At 62.5% G+C, this 12,350-nt stretch overlaps 2 protein-coding genes across 2 annotated transcripts; one reads left to right on the forward strand and one right to left on the reverse strand.

Moving 5' to 3' along the window:
* The first annotated feature begins 1,382 nt into the window (after window positions 1–1,382).
* HAP1 (huntingtin associated protein 1) lies at window positions 1,383–8,801 on the forward strand. Its single transcript, XM_042027903.1, is given in 16 exon segments — window positions 1,383–1,676; window positions 3,537–3,613; window positions 3,725–3,841; window positions 3,940–4,040; window positions 4,310–4,418; window positions 4,554–4,632; window positions 4,743–4,873; window positions 4,948–5,022; window positions 5,118–5,255; window positions 5,332–5,399; window positions 5,478–5,595; window positions 5,597–5,646; window positions 5,853–6,166; window positions 6,253–6,471; window positions 6,911–7,013; window positions 7,777–8,801. Coding segments are annotated over 16 exon segments (2,193 nt in total). The 5' UTR covers window positions 1,383–1,579; the 3' UTR covers window positions 8,174–8,801.
* Window positions 8,802–8,946: 145 nt separating this feature from the next.
* LOC121664552 (gastrin/cholecystokinin-like peptide) lies at window positions 8,947–12,344 on the reverse strand. The gene is given in 4 exon segments (XM_042027919.1): window positions 8,947–9,153; window positions 9,238–9,331; window positions 9,334–9,451; window positions 9,966–12,344. Coding segments are annotated over 3 exon segments (324 nt in total). The 5' UTR covers window positions 9,439–9,451; window positions 9,966–12,344; the 3' UTR covers window positions 8,947–9,028.
* Window positions 12,345–12,350: the final 6 nt, after the last annotated feature.

Below are 12,350 nucleotides of genomic sequence, written 5' to 3' on the forward strand. Positions count from 1 at the left end.
GTGCCATAGGGTAGGGAGCACACACCACCACAGGAGCCCAGCACCCTATCCCTGCTCCATGGGGCCAGTGGTTCTCAGTCCCAGACTCCTGCAGGTCACAGATACCCAGGCCTCCAGTGCCCCTGGCATGTGCTGCTGCAGAGGGGGCCCATGGCGTCATTCCTTTACCAAAACCTTTAAGCTGCCGTCAGAAATAGCCCCCTGTAATCTGCTTGTGCAGGCATAGGGAACCTGCCCAGAGGAGCAAATCCTGGGGCAGGGGATTACGAAGAAGCAGCTCCTGCCTGTCCATGCTGAGACGCATGCTTGAGTCCTTGGGGTCCCTGGAGGGTGGGTGCCCAGCTGGTGGTGCTGGCTGTATCCCAGACTTCACCAGGGGAAGCACCAGTACCAGGAGGAGGGAGAGGCTGGGACTGAGGGCACCTGCTCCAGTCCCCACTCCGGAGGGGGCTGGTGGTTACAGCAGGATGTGGTTGGGGTCAGGATCTCAATAGGTAGGGGTCAAGGAGGCAAAGGTGTGGGATGGTGAGAGGCAGCTTCAGCTGCACCCATTCACGGATTATTTGGGTGCTAACAAGGAAGGGCATTGGGGCAGGTGATGAGGACGGAGTATGCTGGCATTACCAGCATCATACCCACGTGGCTTGTGCTACGTGCCTGCCAGCTCCTCCATAATTCAGCACCATGATTTATTCAGTTTTCCTGCTACTGTGCTGCTTCTGCATCAGTGTGGTTGCGGGGACAAGAGGGTCCCAGCCAGGGAGTGTGGGGCATCCTGAGTGGGGCATGGAGGGGACCAGGCTCATGCCAGCCCATGCTTTGAGCCAGGGGTGGTGAATGGAAAGACTGGAGTGGGATGGAAAAACCCTTTCCCTGTTCAGGGACCTGGCAGGTCCCAGCACTGGTACTGCAGGTGCAGGGTTTATGATGTGGGTGATGATGGGGGGACCAGGCCTGGGGTGGCAGAGCAGGGCTGGCCAGAAAAATGTACCCTGACCCTCACAGGGACCCCAGCCCTCCACGGTCATGACTTTGTGTGAAGGGCCCAAAACCTCTCCCAGTCCTTCCCAAGGGGCAGAAGCCGCTGGCTGTGCGAGACCCATAGCATGAACCCTGCAGAGCTGCTGCTCAGGGACCCCCAGTGTCCCCTCAGCAGTCATCACCACCCATGGGGGCCCGTGTGCCCAGACTCCCCGGGCTGTGAGTTGGGAGAAGAGGTGGGACACAGAGCCCACCTGCACCAGCCCCCCCTGGGCTGAGCAGAATTGTCCTGGTGCGTGCCCCAATAAGGAGCCTGGTCCTAGGGTGCCTGATGGGGACCGTGTCCCTGGGGCGACCCGGGAAAGAGGGGGGAACGGGCACTCCTGGACAGCCTCCGGCATCCCCCGATCCCCGCATCGCCCCCGCTCCGCTCCCGTCCGACCCCGCCCCCGTCCCAGCCCCAGCCCCGGCCTCGCCGCTGGGGGATGCGCCGGGCAGGTGCGCGGGGACGGGGCGATCCTATAAATAGGGGAGGGAACGGCCGCAGCGGCTCCGCTCGGCGGGGCTGGGCTGGGCACAGCTGGGTGGGCTCGGCACGATGGAGATCTGGAGCAGCCCCGCCGCCTACGATGAGTTGAACGGGAACGCGGAGCGCGGCGGCGGCGCGGACCCCATCGCCAGGGAGCTGGAGGAAGGTGAGGGCGGCCCGGGTGGTCCCGCCCCGGGGATGGGGATCGGGATGCGGCTGCAGCAGTGCTGGGCTCCCCCGGGCTGGTCCGGAGCGGTCAGGGCCGGGGTCTCGCCGGGGCCGGGGCTGGTCCGGAGCGGTCAGGGCAGGGTCTTCCCTCGGCAGGTGCCGTCTGTTTCCCACCTGTGCGTTCCCGCAACCCCGGTCTCCCTCGCCGCTCTCTGGCCCGGGGTTGCCGCCGCCCGGTCCCTTGGGGACCCCCAGGATCACCCCGACCCTAAGGGAACCTGTCCCCCCACCGGGAGTGGTGGGGAGAGGACGGAGGGACGGGGCGAGGGGCCCTGCCAGGTCTGCGTGTGCCCGTGGGGAAGGGCGTCCCTCCCCCCGTGGGAATGGGGTCCTCCCCTCCCGCACCGCCGGATCGGGCCCGCAGATGGATGTTTACATGTTTGCCAGCGCTGTAGGCTCGTCTCCCAGGGCCAGCCGCTCGCTCCAACCGTAACGATGCTCATGCTCTAATTATTTCCAATTAATGGCTCAGGGGCCTGACGAGGTGCAGTTGGGGACCCCCGCGGAGAGCGGGTCCTGTCGGGGTGCAGAGAGGGGGGTGAGGCTGGAGTTGGTTCTTTTTCCCATGGACGTGTTTGGGGTACGTGCCTTCTGGGGTGTGGGGGAGCACCCGGGGCAGTGAGGAGTGGACGGGACCGGGGTGGCGAGTGGGGGCATTGCCATGACAACACACTCACCATTACACAACCCCAGCTGGGGAGGCCTAATGGGATTTGTGTGGCTGAGCTTCCCCGTTAACCCACTTCGTCTGCACGACTGGGGGGGTGGCTGTGACTGGGGACGCGGGTGGGGGGCCCTGAGCACAGCCAGCGCTGCTCTGCAGGGAAAACTGAGGCACACACCCTCGGGGCAGCAGAGCATCAGAAAGAGCATCGTGAGTGCTGTGTGGTGTGGGCAGGGTGCGGGGTACAGCAGGTCCCGGGCTGTAAGCAGGCTCTGGGGTGCGGGCAGGGCTCGGGGCTTTGCGCCTGCTCGCGGCTCCCTCGCACCGCACGGCTCCAGCGCCGCCGTCTGGGTGCGTGCCCGGCGCTGCCTGGCAGCTCCTGCGGGCGCAGTTGGCAGGATCCGTACCGCGGGGACCGACGTCTCCATCCTTGCACCTCCTTTGCCTGCCAGAGGCCCAGAGAGCAGCGGGGGGAGGCAGAGCTGTAGCTGGGGCCCGGCCTGACGCGGTGGTGTTGGCGTGGTGGGCAGCTGCCCGTTCCTGCAGCGTCCTGCCCGCAGCTGCCTCTGCCTCTGTTGCTTTGTGGATCGTTGTGTTGTGCAGCTGGAGGGGCATCGGGTGGGTGCGGGCTGCAGCATCCCCTCCCCCAGAGAGAAACCAGGGCAGGGCTGGCTTCTCGGGGGGGATCTGGGGGAGGGGGCTAGGGACAGATTGGAGGGGACGCCGCCTGTGAGCCCGGCTCGGCACGGTGCCACCCACAGCTATTTATACTGGAGCTCCAGCCTGCTTTCTGCTGGAGATGTCACCTCCGATCCTGTCTCTGCTGCTGCCCTTCCCCATCCCTCCTTTCTGCCTGTGAGTCCTGCAGTGGGGCTGGCACTGTGCCTGTGCTGAGGTCATGGGGGCAGCGAGGGGGCCCAGCATTTTTCTTGCCACCCCAAGGTGCAGGCAGGGTTGGGTGTGAGCCCCTCATTTCCCATGGTGATGTCACGGCTGTGGGGATCCCTGCCCGCCTCTGCCTGCGCGAGGTGATGCCCAGCAGAGAAAAGGTCCATTTTGGAGACCAGCCTGGAGCAGCCTTGGGGGGACAGTGCTGAGCAGTGTGGGGGTTCACCTTCTGGCCCTCTCCCCCAGTCCTGTGCGCTGAGCGGGTGGTCAGGATCACGAAGACCTACCACGACATCGATGCTGTCACCAACCTGCTGGATGAGGTATGCTGAAGATCCCACCTGTGTGAGGGCTGGTGGGACCCTGGCGACACAGGGGTAGGTAGGGACTGGGGAAGGGATGAATCCCAGCTGAGGCAGACCTGCCCCTTGCAGAAAGAGCGGGACCTGGAGTTAGCAGCACGCATTGGGCAGTCCCTGTTGAAGCAGAACCGGAGCCTGACCGAGCGCAATGAGCTGCTGGAGGAGCAGCTGGAACTGGCCAAAGAGGAGGTAACAGTTCCTGGGCACAGGTCTTGGCCCCCTGCATGCCCCCCTGGGGGCAGCTGTGGTCCCCTTGGGCCGTGTCCTGAAGCACCTTGTCTCTCCAGATTGCGCAGCTGCGCCATGAGGTCTCCATGCGGGACGACCTTCTCCACTTCTACACCACCACAACGGAGGAGAGTGAGCCCACCACCACCACCTCCACACCGTGAGTGGGAGTCCTTGTCCTGCCACTCACCTGGGGCAGAACTATTCCTGTGGGTTGTGCAGAGGTGTTGGGCAGGAGCCATCACCATCCCTAGGGCAGCACTGGCCACACTCCCTTCCCTCCCTTGGTGGCTGTGGGTCCAACCCCACAGAGCTTGGTTGCTGCAGGTGCCTGGGAGCTGGGGGAATGGGCAGGGGTCTGGGTGGGCAGCCCCATCCTGCCCGCACTCCCGCACTGCGGGTGCTCAGTGCCATCCCTGCTGTCCCCAGGCTGCGCAGGCACGAGTCCTCGCTGTCCCTGCAGCAGTACTTCCAGTACGACACCTTGCAGCAGAAACTCAAGTGCCTGGAGGAGGAGAACCAGAAGCTCCGTATGGAGGTGAGCAGAGCCAGCTTGACGGATGCCCCTCAGTGCCCACCTATGCCCTGCTCTCAATGGGGGGACCCGAGCTGCCCCCGGGGGAGACGGGAGGTCCTGCCTGTCATGCTCAGCCCCGGCAACCCTCTCCCCCAGGCCACCAACATCGCCACGGAGACCTGTCAGTACGAGGACCAGGAGCAGCAGCTGATGATTGACTGCGTGGAGCAGTTTTGTACGTAGGGCTCGGGGGTCTGCAGGCACTGCCCGGCAGGCACTGCCCAGCTGCGTGGGCTGGGGTTGGGGCCCGTGCCCTGGCGGTGACGGACCCCGGCCCTCCCCCAGCCGAAGCGAGCCAGCAGGTCGTTCACCTGTCGGAGGAGCTGGCGCACAGGGCGGAGGACGCGGCACGGCAGCAGGAGGAGATCACCCAGCTCCTGGCGCAGGTGGCGGAGCTGCAGCAGAAGTGTCGCACGGTGAGGGTGCCCTGCCCGTGCCGGGGGGAGGGGATGCGGGCACAGCGCCCTGACCTGGCCGCTCCTGTCCGCAGTACGGCTCCGAGGTGGAGGAGCTCCAGCAGCACCTGACCGCGGCGAAGGAGGTGCAGCAGCAGCTCCGGATGGAGGTGAGCCCGGGGGAAGCCGTGAGTGTCCGACCTGGTGGGGGGTCCTGCCCCGCTACCCCCGGGGCCGTGCTCAGGCTGTGCCCGTGTCCCCGCAGCTGCGGGATCTGCAGGAGAAGTACGCGGAGTGCGGCGGGATGCTGCAGGAAGCCCAGGAGGAGGTGAAGAGCTTGCGGAGCCGCAGCCTGCCCAACAGCACCGTCAGCCGCTACAGCGCGGCCAGTCTGCTGCCCGTGGTGAGCGCGGGGTCCGGGCGGCAGGGTGGGGGCCCCTGCTCTCCCCCCTACTGACACTGCGTACCCCTGTCCCCAGGACTCTCTGGCTGCTGAGATCAAGGGGATGATGAGGAAGAGGACAGACAGCTCCTCCTCGGACTACAAGTGAGTGCTGTTATCGGTGGCTCTTGCTGTGCCATGGGACGAGGGTCCGGCTCACCCCCACCCGCTTCCTGCCCTCAGGAGCTACCAGCGCGTCTTCGAGACAGTGAAGGCCGTGAACCAGACAGCCAAAGCCAGGTCTTGCTCTGAGTCTCCCCACCACGTTCCAGGCTCCAAGCAGTTGTCGGCTGCCCACTCTGGGGGGGGCCAGCACCCCCCACACCAACTGCTCCGGCTCGGAGAGTGCCCGGTGAGTGCCAGGGTGGAGGGGAAATGGGGCCGGGTGGGACAGCGGCTGCCCCTGCACAGGAGCTGGGATGCTGGTGAGCTGCTGGTCACACCGGAGCAGGAACCAGCCTGGGGCAGGGAGAGCAGGGCCTGGCTGGGGCCCAGCACAGCCTGAGGTGCAGTGTGGGACTGCAGCCCCGGGCAGCCTAACGCTGTGCCCTCCAGCAGGGCCGAGGGGGCCAGCGAGGACTCCCGGGCAGCCCCGGGGCGGCAGGACCTGGAGGCGGCGGTGCAGCGGCTGTCGGTGCGGCAGCAGAGCCACGTCTCCGAGGAGCGCTCCTTCTTCGAGGCCGAGCGGGAGCGCAAGCTCTGGCGGCTCAGAGATGGGGCGAGCTCCAGTGGCTTCCTCACCCCCGAGGGCAGCATCGTCTCCACTGGCACCAACTACTCGGGGGGCTCAGAGCTCACTGCTGGCTCCAGCTTCTCCCTCGGCTCCCTCACCTACTTACCCGACAAACTGCAGATTGTGAAGCCACTGGAAGGTGAGGGGCAGAGGGGGTGCAGAGCTGCAGGTGCTCTGAGGGTCCAACACCCTCACCTGAGTTCCCCCTGGCTGTGTCCCCCCCAGGCTCTGTGACACTCCACCACTGGCAGCAGCTGGCACAGCCCAACCTGGGTGGGATCCTGGTGCCCCGGCCCGGGGTGCTCACCAAAGACTTCAGGCAGCTGGACATCGACCTGGAGGAGGTGTACAGCCTCAATGACCTGGAGGAGGACGATGTGGATGCCAGCTCCTTCCAGCTGCTCCCTACCTCAACACCCGCCAAAGCCAAGGAGCGCCCCAGGGGTGAGCGTGGGGTGAGGGGACCGTGGGGACGCAGCTCCCGCAATGCCCCTGTCCTCCAGTCGAGGCTGCCCCTCGCCTCCCGCCGTGCTCTCCCCTCTTGCAGCAGCCTGTCCCTGCCACCCCGCTGTCCCCGCGGGGCTGCTCCGCCTGCAGCTGCGCAAGGGCTGTTCTCGGGCAGCCCCGGCGGGATGAGCCCTTGCCATCACCTTGGCGAGCCCCTGCTGCCCTTCGGCTGGCTGGAAGGGGCAGGTCTGGGACAGACGGCATCTCCTGGTCCCACCTGTGCTCGCTGCCCCCTCTGAGCAGGCACCACACCTCAGTTGCTGCTGGAGCTGTGCCCTGTGCATGGAGCTTCCAGCCCAGCTTTGGCTGTCCCGCCTGCCCTCCGCCTGTGTCCTGCCCCCCTTCCCATTGACCCCTTGTCTCCTGTCCCTTCCAGTGTTCCTCTCTGTTAACAACCTCCCCCAGACCCCGTCTACCTTCACCATCACCACCTGCCACATCCTCCACCCCACCACTGCGCTCACCACGGTGACACCCAGGTAAGGCGCGTGGTCCCCGCCGCCTGCGCTGCCTGCACCAGCCCCCGCCCCGCTGTGCGCCCCGAGCTCTCTCCTCCTCGCCCCCGTGCCCGGCTCCCTGCAGCTTGAGGAAGTGGCAGGCCGGGGGCCGCCTGCAGCCCCTGATGCTCTGAGAGATGCCAGCATTAAGAAACATCCCCAAATCTGGCTGCTGGATTGTCTGTGTGCCCGGGGCTGGGATCAGCCCCCCTCCTCTGCACTGCAGCACCCTGATGGATGGAGAGCCTTCCTCGGGTGGGCTCGCCCGGAGGGGCAGCACCCCGGGCACGGAGCAGCGAGTGCTCCTGGCACTCTGGGGAACAGACACAGCTTTCCTTCCTCCACACTTGGGCAGCAGCCAGGAGCTTTTCCCAGCCGGGTGCTTGGGCTGTCCGTTCATTAATGAGCACCGGTGATTAGCCCTAATGAGCCCCCCCAAGGCTCGCTGGGGGTTGGCATGAGCTGGAGTTCACTGTTAGACAAAACCCTGGTGTCTGGAAATGCTTGTGGAGCAGTGGCTGTGTCCCAATCTCTCCTGGCTGCTGAGGAGCAGCCCCCAGCACTCCCCTGTGAGCTTTGCTTGAGCAGTTTGCAGTGTGGGAGGCTCCTGTAGCCCACGGCTTGTTAGGTGAAGGAGGAAAAGGGGGTCCTGCTCTGCCCGCAGCCCTGCCTGGCCTCTTCAGCAACATCCCCCAGGACAGGGTCCCCCAACTGATCCCCACGTCTGCTCTCTCTTCTCCTCCAGTCTGTATCATGCCGTCGTGCCTTCTTGTGGGCCCTTTGAGGGGCTGAGCCTCGGCAGCCCCTCACCAGAACAGACTCCCCCCACACTGGCGCTTGGCCCTGGACCCCCGAGCACCCCCATGGGACTCTTCAGGCTCTTGCTGGGGCGAGATTCCCACTTGACACCCAGGACTGGATCATGGTTGGCCCCCTCACTCCACTCCCAGGACCCTCAGAATTCTGAGCCCCATCCCTCCCCTGTGCCCAGGGGTCAGGATGGACCCGCACCCAGGAGCAGCATCTACAGCTGGAACCTGGTGGAGAAGTTGCAGCGCCTGGGGCTGGACAAGGTGGTGGCCAGAGGGGAGACGTCCTACACCTGGCCAGGGCTCAGAGGGGCCCAGGCCAGCCGGAAGTGAAGCTGCTGGAGAAGAGACCCCCAGGCTCAGGGTGAGACACATGCTCTTCCTCACCCATCCATGGGGGAATGGAGACAGGACAAGCTTCAGCTGCTGGTGCTGCCCCAAATCTGTCAGCACTCCTGGCACCAGCATGGGGAGCTTTGCTCTGGCTGCAAGGACAGAACCCGGCACTGCTCCCCATGGATGGGGGGTACAGGGGGTGCTGCCTGACCCCGTCCCTGCTGGGGAGTATGGACCCTTCACAGGAGCCAGTTTCTGGCAATAAAAACTGTTCCTGCTTCTGCTGAGCCTGGCTGTGGAGCGAGGGGCAGCTTGGCCCTTTGGGGCTGTCCAGATGCTGCAGCGAAGGGCAACGCTCAGTCTGGGCTTGGGTGGGTCCTGGGGCAACCCGCTGGGGCCAGGGCAAGACCCCTGCACCCTGGCTGGGCCCCTGGCCAGCACCTGGACTGGACTGGCTTTTTAGGGGAATGGTGTTTTAACTCTTTCCTGCCCACTGAGTAGCAATAGTAGCAGTACCCACAGCTTGGGATGTTTCTGGGGGCGCAGCTGTTGCTCCCCCCCAGCTGTGTCCCTCCCTCCAAGCTGTGCCCCATCCCCTGGAAAATAAATGTGAATTTACAGAGCAGCTCGTGTGTGCTGCATCTCCTGCCACGTTCTGTGTTTGCTGCTGTGAGCAGCTCGGTCTCTGCCCTGTGCATCCCTGTGGGGCTGGGGGCAAATCCCTGCTGCCCACCCTCCCAGGCTCTCCCCAGCACAGCCCGGAGTGCAGAGGCCGTAGTGCCAGAGTTTTATTGTGGTAAAGGACATGCACTGAGTGTGCGGGTGCTCTGTGGGGCCAGGCCAGCCCAGCGGCTACGCAGCACCGGCCTCGTCCTCAGCACTGCGGCGGCCGAAGTCCATCCAGTCGGGGTAGTAGTGGTCGTGCAAAGCCTCAATCCCCTTGTCCTCATGCACAAAGGCCTTGTTGTTGTTCAGCTCTGCCAGGGTAAAGGCAGCAGTTAGAGCTGGCACAGGGGCCGGGCTGTGCCCCCCGAGGGCTGCCCACCCTGAGCTCCCAGTACCTGTGAGGATGTGGGGCAGGAACTGGGACAAGAGGTGCTGCTGCTCCTGGGACAGGTACTGGGGCCAGTCCCGCCGGACCAGGCTGGGGGGGGGGGCTGCTGGGGGTCCCCCCTGGTGCCTGGCGCCGCTGCCGCTGGCCGGCACTGGCAGGTGGTCACTGCGAGGGCGAGGAGGAGGCCGAGGCACAGCATCACCTTCATGGCTGGGGAGAGACTGAACAGGGCTGGGGAAGCGGGGGAGCTGCAGCCCCCGAACGGGGACATGCTCAGCCTGTGGTGAGGGTGGCCTGGGCACTCAGCCTCAGGCCATGGCCAGTTCGCAGTCCCCTCTGTCCCTCCCTTTGGGTGCCCAAGTCTCCTCCATTCCTTCCATCTCCTCCCCAAGTCTTCTCCATCCCTCTCTCCTGGCTGGTCCCCAATTCCCCTGGAATCGGAGTCAAGGCAGAGGGATCCGTAAGGATCGCATCCCACTCCTCGCTCCTTGCAAGGATACTGAAAACTAAAGCACGTGGCTAAGAGCATCATCCAGATCCTCCTTGAACTCCAACAGCTGGGGAGCAGGGTTCTCATCCCCAGAGCATGGCGAGGCCCCAGATCCCCTCTGTCCCTCCCAGTGGGTCTCCAAGTTGCTCTGTCCCTCCCATCTGCTCCTCAAGTTTTCTCCATCTCTGTCTCCCAGCTGGTCCCCAAGTCACCTCTGGACAGTGCCAGAGCCCTGTGAGACTCACGTGTGGGTTCTGGGGCTCAGCAGGGTGTCCCGGTGGGTGTCCTGCTGGGTGTCTCAGCGGGTGTCTCTCTCCAACATCACCCCAGCTCAGTCCCGCTTTTAAAGGCGCTGCCGGGGCTGCCACACCCCAGGGCGGCTCCACACACATCCACCCACCCCTGGGGGGGCCCTCGGGCAGCTGTGTGTGCTCCCAGACACACAGACACACACACCACACAGACACACAGCTTGACAGAGTCGTATCCATATGCACACATACGTAGGGACACACGTGTCCATATACATTCCTAGCTACACATGCACACAGGTCTGGCTGTCTATGGACATACGTGAACACAAACCCAGGTGCAGCTACCAGGGCACGGTGCCTTGGCTGCACATTTGTACAGACCAGGCCAGCTCTGCGAGCAGCTGAACACTCACAGGCACCCGCCCCTGGCACCCCCACATCCACATGCACAGTTAGGAACACTTACAGAGTCCCAGTGATAGCTACACACACACACTAGTGCAGGTACTTATTTAGGTGGGCACTGCTATTATATGATACTGTAATTATATGACACTATTATTATTATTATATTTATTTAATAGACAGCAACTATGCAGTATAATACACTGCAATGGTGTGTATATATATGAATATATAAATGGATAAATAATACAGTATAATATATAACATTCTATACAGCACAAAATACAGATAATATATAATGTATGCATTTCTAATAGATAACATGGCTTATGCATCTATGTAAACAGGTACACGTGGGCACAGATATACAGCTACAGGCATGGACACACGTGTGCACGTGTGTGTTTATACAGATGACGACTGCATGGGGTAATTGTATGTCATGGAGTGATGAAGGGTGTGTGCAGTGGGATGGATGCATAAGGAATACCATGACATATCTCTTTCTATATATATGTATCCATACATATATGCATTTTTGGAGGTCTTTTCTAACCTAAATGATTCTGGGATTATGTATATATAGGGATATTTGTACACATATATCTAAATCTGTACGCATTTATACATAATGCATATACATACATACGTATCTACGCATATAAATATAGATATATATGTATATATCTATATAAACACACAGGTATATATGTGCATAAACAAGTATGTGTGTATACATACCTGTATTACATGAGCACAGATGTATCTGTGTGTCTGTACACACACACACACACACGGATGTACCCACACACCGACACCCAGGTGTTTGTACACATTTGTAACGTGTGTTGTGCCACAAGGGCTCTGTGCCCCCGGGGGTTTGGGGGCTGCACAGACCTGCTGGGCTGTGTCTGTGTGTGTGTGAGGCCCCTCACCAGGACACAGGCCCTGGAGCAGCCCATTCTGCAGCTCTGGATCTCTCCCTGCACCCTGAGAAGTTTTGGGGTGTTGTGGAAGGAGTGGGCCCTGCTCGCTGTCAGAGCCCCCCGAAGATCCTCGTCTGTCGCCACCCACTCCCTCGTTCGATATTGACGGTTCCTGCTGCCTGTATTGACCCCCCATCAGTGTATTTGTAGAGACCATTTGTCTCCCTCCTGCAATAAACGCCGTGAACAACATCCTGGGCTGGGGCACGTCACTGTCCCGTGTCCCCACGGCGTTCCCAACGAGCCGTGTCGGTGCTCCTCAAACAGCCCCGAAACAAATGGGCTTTGGATGGCTGGAAGGCAGCGGTGCCCGGCACCCTGCGGCCATCGATTGCTCGCTCCACCGAGCGCACTGCACAAGGAACAAACAAATTGTTTTCCAATTTCTGGGTTTTAATGGCTCAATCTGGACCAAATGAGTCATCAGAGTGATGGGGACACAGCGGCCGCTCCCTCCAGGGCCACGGGTTTGGCATTGCCTTGACGCAGGTTTGCCACCGGGCCCGTGGGCACTCGGGCTGGGTCCTTCTATGGGTGGACAAAGGTCAAGCTGGAGGATGGACCAAGCACCCCTCACTCCTGCCTGGCTGGGGCTAGCTGTCCTGGCAGCCGCCAAATCTGTGGGCAGCTTGGCAAAGCCAGCAGGGAGAAATCCGGGCTGGATGTGCTCCAACACGGGGGGCATGAGAGTTCTTGGCACAGCAGCAGCAGAGCAGAGCAGATTGGGCTGCGTCAGGTTGTGGGCACAAACACCCCCTGGTGTGAGTGCCGGCCTTGGCGCTGCCAGCACCTGCTCCCCAAGATATGGGCAGGCTGGAGATCACTTCCAGGCACAGACAGGGCTGGAGGTCACTCAGAGGTATGGGCAGGCTGGAGGTCACTTCCAGGCACAGACAGGGCTGGAGGTCACTCACAGGTATGGGCAGGGCTGGAGGTCACTTCCAGGCACAGACAGGGCTGGAGGTCACTCACAGGTATGGGCAGG

Source organism: Corvus kubaryi, unplaced genomic scaffold (genome assembly GCF_017639235.1).
Source record: "Corvus kubaryi isolate FWS band 111438036 unplaced genomic scaffold, C.kubaryi_AGA036_p1.0 37301, whole genome shotgun sequence".
Taxonomy (NCBI): Eukaryota; Metazoa; Chordata; class Aves; order Passeriformes; family Corvidae; genus Corvus; species Corvus kubaryi.